The sequence below is a fragment of the Sinohyriopsis cumingii genome, chromosome 7 (genome assembly GCF_028554795.1).
Source record: "Sinohyriopsis cumingii isolate HCF-2022 chromosome 7, ASM2855479v2, whole genome shotgun sequence".
Classification (NCBI taxonomy): Eukaryota; Metazoa; Mollusca; class Bivalvia; order Unionida; family Unionidae; genus Sinohyriopsis; species Sinohyriopsis cumingii.
In genome coordinates, this window is record NC_142967.1 from 104,227,600 (window position 1) to 104,243,354 (window position 15,755).

At 33.6% G+C, this 15,755-nt stretch overlaps 1 protein-coding gene across 1 annotated transcript in view; it reads left to right on the forward strand.

The window, feature by feature from the left end:
* The first annotated feature begins 426 nt into the window (after window positions 1-426).
* The window catches only part of LOC149795855 (uncharacterized), a 119,354-nt gene continuing 104,025 nt past the window's right edge, over window positions 427-15,755 (forward strand). The window contains exons 1-2 of the mRNA XM_089963868.1: window positions 427-484; window positions 10,539-10,685. Coding sequence (XP_089819994.1) covers window positions 436-484; window positions 10,539-10,685 — 196 coding nt within the window. The 5' untranslated portion in view covers window positions 427-435. The remainder of the gene's footprint in view (window positions 485-10,538; window positions 10,686-15,755) is intronic.

A 15,755-nucleotide genomic window follows, 5' to 3' on the forward strand; every position in this document is an offset into this window, starting at 1 on the left:
TATGATTGATGGGTGCAATATGGGGTATAGAGTATACTGTTTGGCCTTACTCCAGATGTGAATCTTTCAAAAATGTGCTAGCTCTACTTGGTCATTTTCACTTCCTGAACTTCAGAGGTAAAATTCTTTGGTCAGATGAACTATAAACAGGAGACCAGCGTTACCACACCTTGCTCTACAGGTTACGTAATTATGCTACTTTGTTTGGTTGTCGGGTCAGGCTAGTAAGTTTTATAAGCCTGGTCTCAGTCTGATTAAAATCTGATCTCCACTGGTCACGTAGAAAAAGTGGAGTTCTAATTTTAGTCCGATTGAGCCTAGCCTCCGATCAAAAATACCCTCGTGCCTTTCCATAATGAATCGGAAAATTAGAAAAACCACGAGATGTTCCGATTGAGCTAGTCTACTTTCGCTTTTGTGGAAAGAAACATACGGATGGATACTTTTAATTTCCTTCGTTACGAGCCGCATTGCGACGATACGGGTATTCTAGGAGGTTTATATGAAATAAGTTTAATAATTGCACGTAATCCTATATTTGTTGGATGGGAATAAGTTAATATTCAGGTTTTTTTAGTAAACATCTTGTAGGCAAAGGCAAGTTTTCAGATAGTGGTTGGACAATGTACAATGTAGAGTGATACATCTCACAGGTGCTCGACACTAGCTATGTTGAAATAGAAAGAAAAAAAAAAACCCCAATAATCTAAAGGGGGAAAAAAATCATACAGAGTGACCAAAAAAAACACCATACAGAGTGACAAAAATACGTTAGATTACTCCCTTGACCCGTTCTGACATAGGACCCTCTCCATCATACTCTTCTTACATAGTATGATAGAGAGGGTCCGATGTCAGAAAGGGTCATGGGGGTAATCTAAGGTATTTGTGTCACTCTGTATGATGTTTTTCCCCATCAGATTATTGTTTTTTTTTTCTCAACATCAAACTCGCGTCGAGTACCTGTGATAAATCTATCACTATAACGTTTATATTCTGATGGTCGTTATTGAGGACATGTATGGGTGCTGGCTTGTCATGAACTATGTCTGCTCTTAGCAGAATTACCAACCTTTAAATGACATTTTCTCAAACTCGTGCAACAAAATTTGATAAGTTTGACAGAGTATTCTAGCATTACAAAATTACACCATTGCACCATAAAATATTAACAGTTACTACAAAGAACAAGTGTTTCAAGCACCAAGTTTCATGATTGTCAGAGTTATGGTCTTGCACAAAAGCTTTAAGATTGGTTTGCACAAAAACTGCACCACCAAGTTTATGCCATCACCTCTGTTGACAGATAGCACCTTGACCAAAATGAAAAATGCAAGCCAAAACTTGTGCATTATTTTGTCTCCAAAAATATCTCAACAGTGTTATACAAAATTAGAATGAAGACATCTGAACATTGATGTCTTTTATTAAAGAATGACAATGTATTCATTCATTTATACTTGTATCACGTTTAATGCTATCATGAAAAATGAGAATTGTTTTGGTTTTTAGATTCATGGATATGGGAAAGGGGTTGTTACAGACACACTCAAATCTACCCAAATCCACACCAAACTGCATTGTCTACTGTCACATCTCTAAATTGCACTCCTCCCTGATTTTTTTCTCTTTAAAATTCTGCGTTCTTATGTCTGGGTGATAAATAATAAATTCAAATGCAATTTATAAGTCATATATCTTTTGACTTTAATCTCCAATCAATTAATAAATAAATAGACAAATTGCTCCATTGCCTAGCCAAATACTACACAATAGAGCAATGGAGAAATTGGTCCCAACAGGATTACATTGAAATAGCCTATAAAATATAAAGATGAACAAAAATAAATGTTACAGATATTTTATTGCCACACAGAAATGGTTTATAAAATCTAAAAATGTACAGAAACACAAATGTTCCGAATATGATTGTCTCACAGAAATGGCCTATACAATATAAAGATGTACAAACTCTAAAATGTTCCAAATATATGATTACCCAATAGAAATGACTGATAAAATCTAACAGTGTACAAACTATTATGGCTCTGACTATTACAAAATTGTCCATAATGGCAGCTTAAGCAAGATATGACATGGCATTTCAATGTACAAAATTTCACAGTCAACATTTTGTATTCTTTCTTTGAAATGGCATTTATAATATTCATTTGATCATCATCCCTTTTTTCCCTAGTAACAAATAAACTAAATGCCAGTAAGAGAGTGCTCACAGAACATCCCCTGTATGATATGTGACAAGCATAAATACAATTTTAAACAGAGGATTTGGATACCTCTAAAAGTACTAAAATGACTAAGACAGAATGTATAACAGACATGAACATTTGTCATGATGTAAATATATACTAAGCTTCATTCAGATATTTCAGACACTTATAGAGATATACATGTATTAACTTCAGAAAAGTGTAATGATGGATACACACAATTTGTAAGAAGAATGGAGATAAATTATATATCAGACAGATTCATTTCTTTTTACATGACACATTGTCTACTAATAAACAAAGCATAGAAAGTTTCATCAAGATAGTAAGTTCACAAAAGTGTGACTGATGAACATTGTTAAACAGACGTCAGTTTAAACCAGCACCAGTAAAGTTCACAAAAGTGTGACTGATGAACATCGTTAAACAGACTCCAGTTTAAACCACCACCAGTAAAGTTCACAAAGTGTGACCAATGAACATTGTTAAACAGACTCCAGTTTAAACCACCAAAAGTAAGTTCACAAAAGTGTGACCGATGAACATCGTTAAATAGACTCCGGTTTAAACACCAAAAAGTAAGTTCACAAAAGTGTGACCGATGAACATCGTTAAACAGACTCCAGTTTAAACCACCACCAGTAAAGTTCACAAAAGTGTGATCGATGAACATTGTTAAACAGACTCCGGTTTAAACCACCACCAGTAGCTCCAAACTTACTTAGCAAGGAGTGAGATGGTTACAAAAATGTTGATTATATTTATGTCAGTAGTGCATATGTCAAATAATGAGTGTCAAAACTGGTGGATCTGAGTGGATTTGGGTGCTTTGTAACAATGTGGGAAGGATACTAATGTCTCAAAAGAAGGCACATTGTTCCTTGGGTATCATCACTTACTTTACTTCTCTTAGTACCAATTCAGTGCTTGGGTAGGGGCACAGGCCATGAATTATAATGGAGGCACATTTTGGTAAAACATTTTGGTTTAATATAAAAAAAATTAATATGAAAACCTCCACAAAAACCTGCAACTACTAATTCAGTTTACTTCACAATAGAAATATTACATGACTGAAAACCTCCCTATTCTCCCTATGCCACCTTTATACCAGGAATATGTTCCTGGATGAGACCTTTTTTGTGCAGAAGTTGGTCACATCATCATTATTATTATTATTATTATTAAAACATTGTCCAATTTAATGAATAGTTGGAATAAAATATCATCACATTGTTACTGTCACCTTGTAAAAAACCAGCTCATGCTTTGTGTCCTTTGATAAAGACTTGTATCAAACAGTACGATACATTTATGTTCTCTTTGGATAAATAAAAACATCTCTTACATTCTGTAGCATTAATGTCCTTGGGTCATGCCTCTAGTTGGAGTCTTGGGGTTGTAGTGTTATGCCCTTTCATATAACCACATTTCATATCATGTGCATTGTGTGTTTCTTAAACTTGTTCTTGTTTCATTCACTTAAATTTCCTCTTTGATTGATTTTGCACAAACTTATGCAATCATTATGAAGTTTCAACAATTTATTATGCAGCATGCTTGTTCACCCATTTGACCTTGATCTGCATTCCACACTCATTGAAGATTTTAATTAAAATTTTGGTTTAAGTTTTTCTTTGCTTATGTTTCCAGAATTTCTTGATAGAAAGACAACTCATATATTGACACACTTGATTGCCCCTTTGACCTTGTTGTCAGAGTCACAGTCACAAGACATTTAGTTAAACCTTTTCATTTGTTTATATTTCACAAACTAGCTTTGATAGAGTCTTGCAATAAATAATGATGAAGCAAGACTTAATCCTGACACTTGACTGGCCTTTTGAACTTTGGTTCATAGTGATATGTTCTACAGCAATATTTCAATTGCCTTTGACCTTGTTTCTTTGATGAATTGCCTCACCTATCATTTACACCATTCAACAGTGTTGACTCTGTATAAAAAGTGCTGTAACAGAAAGCACATGTATCTCACACTTTCTTGTCATTTTATATAATTAAAATATATTTTTATGGCAAACAGTTCAGTCGGGATCAGCTTAAATGTTCAAACAACTCATCATTGCCTTTCCCATATAACGAACACTTTCTAAAATCGAACATTTTTGATGACTGTCATATTTACAAAATTAATTTTATAGATAATGTTATAATGGCCATACTGAGCAAAGATAATGGGAAAAAACAGCACAAAGGTAGAAAAGAGAAGAATCTAGATCCAGTGTCAAAGATACAGGAAAAGACTCAAGCATTGGTTAGGGTTGAACCATTTAGTAGTTTTATAATATTTTTGAACTGCTAGACCTATAATTTCATTTTGCTCTTTGGTTAATTTGAGATTCCCTCTTAATAAAAAATTAGAATTTACATTCGATTAGTTTAGGTCAAGTAATAATATGCATCCTTGAAAATAAATCCACAGCAAACTGTTGCAAAAGACATTTTCATTCATGAATGCATGTCTGCTTGGTCAAAAACTAAAATATATTACTGAAAAAAATGCAGAAAAATGTGAAGATATCTTGGTATATTTCCTGAGAATGTTTAGTCTCAAATTATTGGCGTCTAACAATGATATAAAGAACTTGAAGGGTGAAGAGGTGTTAAAACAGATGGACTAAATACAAAATAAAACATTCTTGCTGATTAATAATACATTATATATTAGAGAGGAATTGCATTCTTTCAAAACAACAGGATGCATGAAAATCAGACGTAAGACAAGACATTGTACTAATGTATGCCCATATAATTGGATTACTTGAAAAAGGTGAGATGTCATACAATGAATGGATTTCTTGTTGGAAGAAAACTGTCTAATGAGCAGGATATGGTTTACTCTACTGAAATGGCACTGTATACACCATTTCAGAAGCCAACAAAAGAGATCACCATTCTGTCTGTAGGGAAAAATCAGCTTGTCCTCCAAGATCTGCCCCAACAGAGTCAATAGTGCAAACTGTTTCTCCTGATGAACATGGAAGTGACCTAAAGACATGTTTATTTCCATGGCTATCAATACTTATGGTTTTGTAAATAACGGAATTTGTTTTTGCATTTAAATTCATGGATTTAAGAATGAAGACCTCTTGTTTCAGTTGGTTGTTGTGTCTTAACTTCATTCCTTGCTGCAATCACAAAATCATTGCAAATTGCTAATCCACTAAAAGATTGAATTAGCATTATATACTGGTATTTTTAAATAGGATCCTACTCAACAAAGTTGGTGGAGCCCTATAACAATCATTTACATAATTTGCCTCTCTGGTGCAGCACATTTGCAAATACTTCAAAACTAGTGCTTGTAGAATATATATATATATATATATATATATATATATATATATATATATATATATATATATATATATATATATATATATATATATTGTAACATGTGAACATAATTGCTTTATGTGATTCAAATAATGTGGTCCAAATAAGCCCATGAAATTTGTGTGCAGTATTATCTTTGCTGATTGGCTGCCATCATTGGAAAACTGTTTTAACCCCACCTTCTGGAATTGTTTTGTTTTCAGTGAACATTTTGATGATCATTTTTTGTCTCGAATCACAAAAGGGAATTGTAGAAAAATGTCTCCTCTGTCTGAATGTGGCTATTTTACCCCCACAGGTACTTTTTATGTCATGTATAACATTGCATCGCATGAAAAATGGTGTAAAACCCAAAAACAAGAACAACAGCAAGATGTAAAAAAGTTAGGGTACTGCTCAGTTTTGTTAGTTGGTGTGTGGGGTGGTGGTGGAAGGGGGCGGTATACATATAACATGGAATCCACCCTATATACAAGTGTGATTTAAATGTTAACTTACAGAAGTAAATAAACTCACTTCTGTTCACAGAAGAATGTGGACTTAAACCGGTCTCCCAACTGTCAGAACCTTATCCAACCACATCATATTTAGACGGTATATATGTGATGCAAATCCGACTCAATGTGAAATTTGTTAATATCTTCTGTACTGTTCCAAATCAGATGCTGCAGATATCCAGTCACAAATACATTGCAGTAAATATGGGAATTTCTGCATCCAGTAATTGTCCTTTCACGTGAATATCGCAACACTTTAATGTTTAGTTGTGAAAGTGACACTTATGGGTAAACGTGGAGTGTCTACCATTGCCTACTCTAACAACTGTATCAGACAATGTGACATCACATGCAGTGGACCATACGCAATGGACATTCAGTGTTGAAAAATGATTTTGCCTTTTGTAAAATGTTCTGCTTATTCAGATGGAAACTTGTTCTTTGATTTATTGTTTATAAAAATTTATATTCTACTTTTAAACGTTAATACCAGTTCAACTTTGTTACACGTTAATACTAGTTCAACTTTGTTTAGGGCTATTTAGTACACACAAAAAATGAAAGACACCATTTTTCTCAATATGAACAAAATTATTTGTTGTTCTTTCTGTTGAAATAATTTATACTGACATAAAAACTATGTGATAAAAGAATCTCAAATGGGTATGATTTAACATTAAATTTATGAAACTTGTTTGCTTACAACAATTGAGTAATGTTCAGCTTTGGCGAGCCAAGGCTTGCAGAACCTAGACATTATTCAAGTCAGTTCATAAGTTCAATATTAAATCAGTACCCATTTTAGATTCTCTGTCTTTTTGTCTCTCTGTCTCTCTCTCTCTCTCTCTCTATATATATATATATATATATATATATAAAAGAGAAATTTGAACCAAAGCTGTGAAGGTGTGGATGTTACAGACTATCACCCGAATATAAATTTATCAGAGAAAGAGAGTTGTATATGGCTGAATCCAACGTGGACATCGAGTTCTACTTGCATATCTTTTCAAAGAAGCTTGAGTAATACTGGAAGCACAATATGAGCAGCCAAATATGCATCAACGACGGGGTAAGCAGCTGAAAAAATTAGTAGAAGAAAAATGTACACTCTAATGTTTGCATAAGCATTATAACCCATCATTTTTTTTAACTCTGGCTTTGTTCTGATACGATTAATTTTTTTAAAATTCTATATGAATGCCTGATCATTTTGATTCATGATTTTTGTATGTATTTTTTGTTGGATTAAAGCTATTGCATTCATCTGCATTAATGGCATCATCATCAATGGCTTTCAAATATAGTTTTGTGATCTTAAACAGACTGCCTTCTGCTGTTATAATTTTTATATGACAGTTCATTTGTGCATGAAGTTGCCTACCAACAGCATTAATAGCACCAACCACAGTTGATATGGCACTGATGGCTGTTCTAACTCGGTCACCCACAACCATCCATGCTGATCTCCTCAGGCGGTTGTGCCTCGGAGTCATTGGTTTTATCTAGTCGATATTGTTCAGAGACAATCATCACCATGGTAACTATCGTAATTACAGGACAACAGTTTCAAAGCTGATCATGGGTTGGATAACAATATTTGTTCAATAAAATGATAAAACGTCACTTCCGTCAATATTTTATCAGTTGGCTCTAATTGATATATTACCATATCACCTTTTGTCAAAGAATATAACCCCTCCCCCTCTCCCCTGCCCCCAAGATTATATCTACATTGAATTCTGTCACACTAGAGAACAAAATCAATGAAGACCAAAGATAATAGTATCAAAACCAAAGATAATTGTATCATAACCAATCTGCCATCACAGTAAGATCTTTGCGCAACTCAGCAGTCTGATCATTGATTGATTTATCATTACAAACTATGCCAAGTCAGGTCATAAGCATGTTGATACTGGTCTTGGCAATATCTAGTTCAGATTGTAGCAATTTAATGTTATTAGTGTTCTTACATTTACAGTGTCATTTGAAGTATGTTCTTTTTATGTTGGAGTCTAATTTGAGAGAAATAAGGAGGAGCAGAATGCATAATGAGTGATAATCTAAGGCTGGATTAGGAGTTGGAGATGGGTAAACTGTAAATCAGGGCATCTAACATTTTTTGGCTCGGGGCAAAAGCAGATAAAATGCTTAAGGTTGCAGGCTGCATGGGCAAGAACAGTTGCTTATCACTAATTATGCATTTCAATTAAAATGCACATTTTAAAAAGGATTGCCAACCATATATGGCTTAGGCCACACAGTGTGAAAGAGTGGAGTGCATTCAATCTGTGGGCCACATGTTGGACACACCTTGTGTAAATAGTTGTAATAATCTCACTAAGGCTGGGTCAAGAGTTGGAGATTGGTAGACGTGTAAATAGTCATGACTATGTATGACCGAGAACTTTCTGGGATGAGATTATTATTACTTAAGAAAGATTTCTAGTTTAACTGACAACTTTAAGGTATAAAAGCTCTAACAAATTGCTAGAAAAAATAGCTTGGCAAAACCAATATTGTTAGTTATAGCATTTTATATCGTACCATGGCTTGGATAATGTCATTTAATTTACAACTTATTCCGTCTTTTTTATATGATTGATCAACTTTATCTTTTCTAAGTGAAAATGGGAATACAAATTATTTTACGCTTAGAGTACATTAAACATATTGTTTTGAATCAAGCTGTCATTAATATAGATAGCAAAAATACCATGTCAGACAGTAGGATGTACTAAGGGTACTTACTCATTCGATGTCTCTTTTGTTAGTAATGAGACCGCTCCAATGGCCTTGTGGTTAGAGCATCTGCCTCAGATGCAGGAGGTCATGGGTTCGATCCCTGGCCGAGTCATACCAAAGGCTGATAAAAATGGTACTGACAGCTGCTTCACTTGGTTCAGAGCATTAAGAGGTTAGTGTTAGGACTGGTTGGCCTGGTTTCAGGATAATGTGACTGGGTGGGACATCATGCTACATGTCTGTGGCATGATGTCCCAGTGCTAGACATCACTATAAACTGCCACACTGCAGACATTGTAGCGATATGACTGAAAATTGTTAATGCAACGTTAAAAATCCTAAACACACACACACTTTTGCTTGCATCTACTGATATTTCACTTACTGCATCACATATGGAAATTGTAAGCAAGCAAGCTACAGGTGACTATACGACCATCTGAGAGAAGCATGTATCACTTGTAAGTTAGAATCAGTTATTATTGTGAGGACGATGCAGTATTTTTTTGTGCCTAATTGCTAAGCTGCATTAATTTATATCAAAGAAGAGTTTGAAAAGGATGTAATTCATACAATATTTAGTTCTCAGCTATGCCTGGAGCCTGTGTAAGTGTGTTTTACTTGATCCTCTGTGGATGAAATATGGTTGGTATATTAATGAGCCTCTGTCCCAATTTTAGCTATTTCAGAGTCATTCAGCAATCTCAATTTCAACAATGTCATATTTGCAGTTCAACAGTATTTTCTTGAACTGATGGACCTAGGACCTATTCGCATTGATACAAGAAATATCCCTGAAATAAGGAAATACACTATACCGGTAGTTATCCTATACCTACTCATTTAATTATCAAAAGGAATCATTGATACAATAAATCCCAGTTTATAGGTTGAGTGTTTTGTGAACAGATGTAAGTCACAGGCCCTACCTTAATCATCCCAAAATAACTGAGCCATTTCATAACAATCAGTTTATTCTATTACATTTATGATATTTTATTTTGTCAACAGCGTTTTATTTTACTTTATTTAGTTCCTGGCTGGTGAGAATTAATTATAATGTGATTATATGTAATCAAGTACAAGAACTATACATTTGTATATTAACGCACCATCAGAATACATTCTTGATAGAACATGCCCAGGACAAGGCGCTTAAATAGTGTCTCACTTTTCTGGCTCACAACAGTAGTGTTTTAATAGGGTATATGCATTTACTTCATTTTTATCATCATGTGCCAGATAATTTTACTTCAAAGCAAACTGTGTTTTTAATTGTGTTTGGTGAACCTTCACAGCCCATAAAATTGTAATGATTAAAAGTGCAAACAAATGTAAAGGACATAAAACTTATTTAGGTTGAATTATCATTATAAACTCTGACATGCACACTTGTTTGTTGTTTTAAAGGTCCAGTTTATAAAAGTATATGTACGCTATGATAGTTTTCATATGTATCTGGTACAGCTGGTTGTGATATGAAAGAAACAGGCAGCACCATGTATTACCCAGCTTGATAATTTTATTAATAAACATCTGCTGACTAAGTAAATTGTTGCAATGTCTTTGACTATGTATATTATAAAAGTTTGACCTCATGTAGCACCCAATTACACCATGTATGTGTGCTATTAAAGTAAATGAGCAACACCTGAGTGAAAAGCTTGCATTATTGATAAAGCTTATATTTTGGTCATATCAACAGAGCAAGCAACGACAATGTCAGCAGTATCAAAAGGCAGTAAGAGGCAAGTTAAAGTGGATGTCAGGAAGGGCACTTTTGAAAATGAGACATCAGACTGTCTGCTGGTGTTTTGGGATAAACAACGTCTGGACAAGATTTCTGAGGAAAGTAAGTATGTATTTGTATCACAAAGTGCTTGTGAACAAACCATTTTTGTGTTCATATAAAGCCAAACCTTTGCAACCTTTCTTAGCCACAATGATACTTGACCTGAAAACGAGGTCTGTCCAACTTCTGGTACTTCTATCCCTTTGTGTTTCCATCCTTTTATGTCAATTTTTCTCAAAATAACAAATATAGATATGCTAGCATTTGTTTCTTCACCTTAAATTCTTTCATTATTATTGCAGCTTAGTTTAATTGGCATGCCAATTTATAGTAATGAGAATGGGATAACTTTGATTTCACATCATTGTTTGATGGAGTTGTACTAGTATGAAAAATGAGTTCCAAACCTATATTGGCATGTTAGTGGTTTCCAGAGTTGTAGACTTTGATTGTCAAAAAAATATACTCTTGCCTCTGTACAATAATTCCCTTAATTGTTTCCTGAAAGGGGGATACAGAAATGGGTTCCATCTGCCCTTCCCTCTGTCCACACATCCATCATACTCTGTTTATGGAGCATAACTCCAAAATACTTTAATATACCTCTTTGAAACTTTGCTACACATTTTAGACTAGTGATGAAGGTATGCTTATTGCTATCCTTATTTCTTCTGTTTAATAGTTGTAATTTTATTGTTTTCCATCAATTATCCACACTTTTGTTTTGAGCAGAGCTTTAATATTATGTAAGAAAATTATCTTATAAAGTTTGATACATATATTAAACTAGTGATATATGTACCATTTTCTATGCACAATTTTGAAGTTTCAATAGTTTTAATGTTTGTCATTTGTTCATCCATGCATCCGTGATTTAAATCATTTGATTCCAGAGTAATATTTACAATTTGCTCAAGATATCTTGATGAACTTTATCCACATATTAGACTAGTCTAAATCATTCATCTGCTGTTAGAAATGTTCTATTTCAACATGTTTTGCATTGTTCTTCCATTATCAATCCATTGTTCAATCAGTCACATTTTCATTTCTATAGTAAAATTCCCAAACCATTCATTATATCCCTATAATACGCTATATGTCAAATTATTAATTTAAATGTGTCTTTTACCATAGAGAAATCATCACCATTAATATTTATGTTTTTATTGCCATCTGTCTGCTTTGATCCATTCATCATACATGTTTGGTTCCACTATTTGCGGAATAAGAAAAGGTCATGTAATCACCCCAATGTCAGCGACAGCATTCAAGTCCCACTATAATTAATGTTTTAGGGCATCTTATTGAATATCTTTGTACATGTGTCTTATTCATTTATTATTCTGGAGTGGCAATATTTGGGAGGAATATTGACAATTATAGGTACATAAGTGTTTCACTAAGGAATACAGTGTGACCCCGCTATAGCATGCTCAGTTTTAACATGAATTCGATATAACACGGTAGTGGTATGGCTGACAAAAATTCATATGCATGTATCTTTCTTATACACGGAAGAAGAAAAAAATCTTTCTTAAGAGTACGAAAAAATGTAGCAAATTTATTATCATTTTGGGAAAGATACTGCAGATAAACAATACATGGTCATGGTGTGGATTCTGAAATTTTATATGTATTTTTCTTGTACACAAAAAAATTGTTTTTTCTTCTTAAAAGTATGAAAACTAACGTGTAAAAAGTTTATTAAGTAATCATGCAGGACTTTGCCAATATTGCAAGTATGCAATTTTTTTCGTTATTGGCTGCAAAATATACCATCTGGTGATGTTTTGTTATTTTCTACATTGTTGGCTGTTTAAACTTGTATATACAACCATTGGTTTGGAGTGGAGAAATTCAGAGGCCCCATGAAAGGAAGCCGCAAACTTGATATAAAATGCACTGGAGTTTATCTGTTGTTACATTAACAAATTCTTTGTCCATATTGACAAACCATCTTAACAGTGCATTGTTATATCATAATCTGCTTATGTTAACATCTAGCATGAGTACTGTATGTTGTGAGATATCTGCTTTTTTGTTGTTGAAATTTCTGGTAGCGCAGATCAACCGGATGAGGCATTATATCTCATAATATGTTTGGTTGGATTTTCGGCCACTTGCACGTAATTAATATATTTACATAGACTGATATTTGTGTGTGGATGGTAAGTAAAATTCCTTTTATTTTCACGCAGAATTAAATTCTTCAGAACACTAACATTTTCTGTGTAATCCCTGTCATCAGACCAGAACACCTGCATCTCTAATGACTTTTTACTCTTTTTTAAATTTCTGATGCATGCATGGAAGGCAGCATCACTCCAATACCACAAATGTAAAAAAAAATACAAAATATCTTACTTATTGGTCTATTTAATAGGCAGGGAGGAACAGTATTTACAATCGACCAAATGATGGCCAATAGTTTGCTGAAAATTCAAAGAAAACAGATTACCTTTTAAGCACCAATTGTTATGAAAACATGCTAAGTAAATGGAAAATAAGCCATTCTCAATCATGCAATACAATTATTTTATGTTGCCACCACAATAAGAAATGGGTATTTTTGTTGTTCTTCAAAGCTGTCCTTTAGCATTGACTTCAATAATTTGTGCACCCTTCATCAAAGAAAGCCTTAACTACAATCTTCAATAAAAAACAAAGAACCTTTCTTCAGAGGAAGTCAGTACCAAACTTAAATAAAAACAATGGAATCTGATGGATTATTTCCTTTTCCAATGTGATTGGAACACGTTTACTGTACTGTGAAAGTTTCCTTTTTGCAGGAAAAATGTTTATGCTTACAAATGCTACCAATGGCTGCTTAAAACGCAAACTGACTTTTACTGATTTGGGATGTACTAAAAAATTAAAGTGCTTATTAATTCTTTATGTGATTGTGCTATTTGGTTTCAACTGAATTCAGATTTATATCATCTTTGATAAAATTATTGAATATTTTAAATCTGTATGTGTGCATATTTTTGATGGAATTACTTGTATTATGGATTCACTGTATGTGATGAGATTCGTGGGTGAGTACACAGTGTTGATACTCTGTTCATGCTATACATTAGTTGCTGTTGTTGTTGTTATAGGGTTTAATGGCATTTTTCAGCACAAGATAGTCTATACATGGTGGTCAGTATTAATGGTGGAGGAAGAACGTGGGAAAACCCCAGAAAGAACCACCGACCCACAAGAAGCTACCGGCAAGCTTTCTCACATATCCACATTTGCCAAGCCCGAGACTCGAACCCACACAGACAGAGGTGAAATGGCAGTGATCCTTGATGAAGAGCGCCTTGGACTGCTCGGCCACTCGGGGCCGCTCCTATACTTTAGACATGTATATATAAACAACATGCACGTATATGTACCAATGCTTGGTTCTCAGAATAAAGTAAAATATTATATATGCATTTTCTGTTTTCACTACAGTTGTATTTGTCATTTAATAGGCAACTTGTTTGAGGGCAGTTAAATCCATTTTAAATTAAACAAAAATACAACAACAACAGTAACAAAATTTGAAAAAGAAATATAACAAGGAAAGATGTGGAAAGAAGTTATTGTTCCCAAAATAAAAAATAAAATTACAACTATCAGAAACAGGAAATATAAATGCTGCTGAAAATCATTCAAATTGTACAAGAAACAAAAAATAAATTTTATTATATCTTATTTATATTTTTTATTGAAATGTCACTGATATTACAATCACAAAATATCACTATATTTTCAGAATTTTTGACAAAACCTTAGTGAAATTTCAATCAAAAATTCCCACTGATATTTTCAGAAATGTTGACAGAGTCAGTGAAATTTCAATGACAAACTTTCAATGATATTTTCAGAAATTTTGGTAAAATCTCCTAAAATACCATAATTGTAGTGAAAAAGGACTTTGACTGAATGTCAAAAAATGTTCACTGTAATTTTGCTGAAATTTCAGTCACATTTCACTAGAGTACGATTTTTGTTGAGCATATTTTAATAGCAAGCAAAAAAAATTATTTTTCAGAGTAAATGTTAGATCAAGCCCAAAATCCACCTTGCACAAAGCTTTCTAAGTCCAAAGATTCATCTATGCTTGTGCTACCAGATATTTATTTTCTGATCAAGTCTACATTTTCTTTACTTTTTTGGGTCACGTCTTTGTTTTTAAACTTCTGTGGAAATAAATTAAAGAAAACTGACATGCATGTGTTTCTTCAAATTTATATGAGTATATATATTCATCCTTCCACATAAGCTACACTGACATATACATGTACTCTAACTTCTATCTATGTTTCTGTTTGAAACAGATAGTTCATGTTATTAATTCTTCAGAGGGCATTTTCCATGATGCTATAATACATGAGCCTGCTTTCCATATGGAAAAAGTGCTGATGGATTAAAGTTGCAATTTTATTCCATATGAGGGCAAATTTAAATTGGAATTTGCTTCCGCTTGTTTTACATGCTTATTAGCATCAAGCCTTAGAAGTTGTATAATAATGGAGATCAGCACACGTTAATGAGCTTGGGAGTAGTGGTAGCTCAGTGTTAGAGTGCCACACTACCAATCCAACAATTGTGGGTATGAATCCTTCTTGGGCCAGCCCTGGTCAAATTTAATGAAGTGTTCTAGGTGAAGGTACTTAATTGGAATTGCACTGACACTAAATATTAATTACTGCGCTGCTTTTTAAAAATACCAACCACCAACTCAACCCAACCCAAATTGCATCTTATTAACTGAGCTTGTTACTTTTCTAGATCTAAAGACTATATTTCTCATTGAATTTTGTTAAAATGTATTAAATAGGTACACGTCATTAAGATACTGGAAGACTTTGCGTGTGAGCAATGCATTAAGCATTTAAATTATGCCATCTTGAAAACATTGGTACTGCTATTCTTCCTGATGGGGTGCTCAGATCAGCAGAGGTTTCCACAGACTACGTCTTATGATGTCTAGTTAAAATTGATGCCGATATGAGATACAATGTGGCTGCTAGGGTGGCTACCTTGACCAATATATTATTGCTGTTTTTATCGATTAGCATGTGAAAGATTTATCACAAATAGCTGGTCCTAAATGAAAATGATTTTGCTGATCTGAGATTGAATTCTATG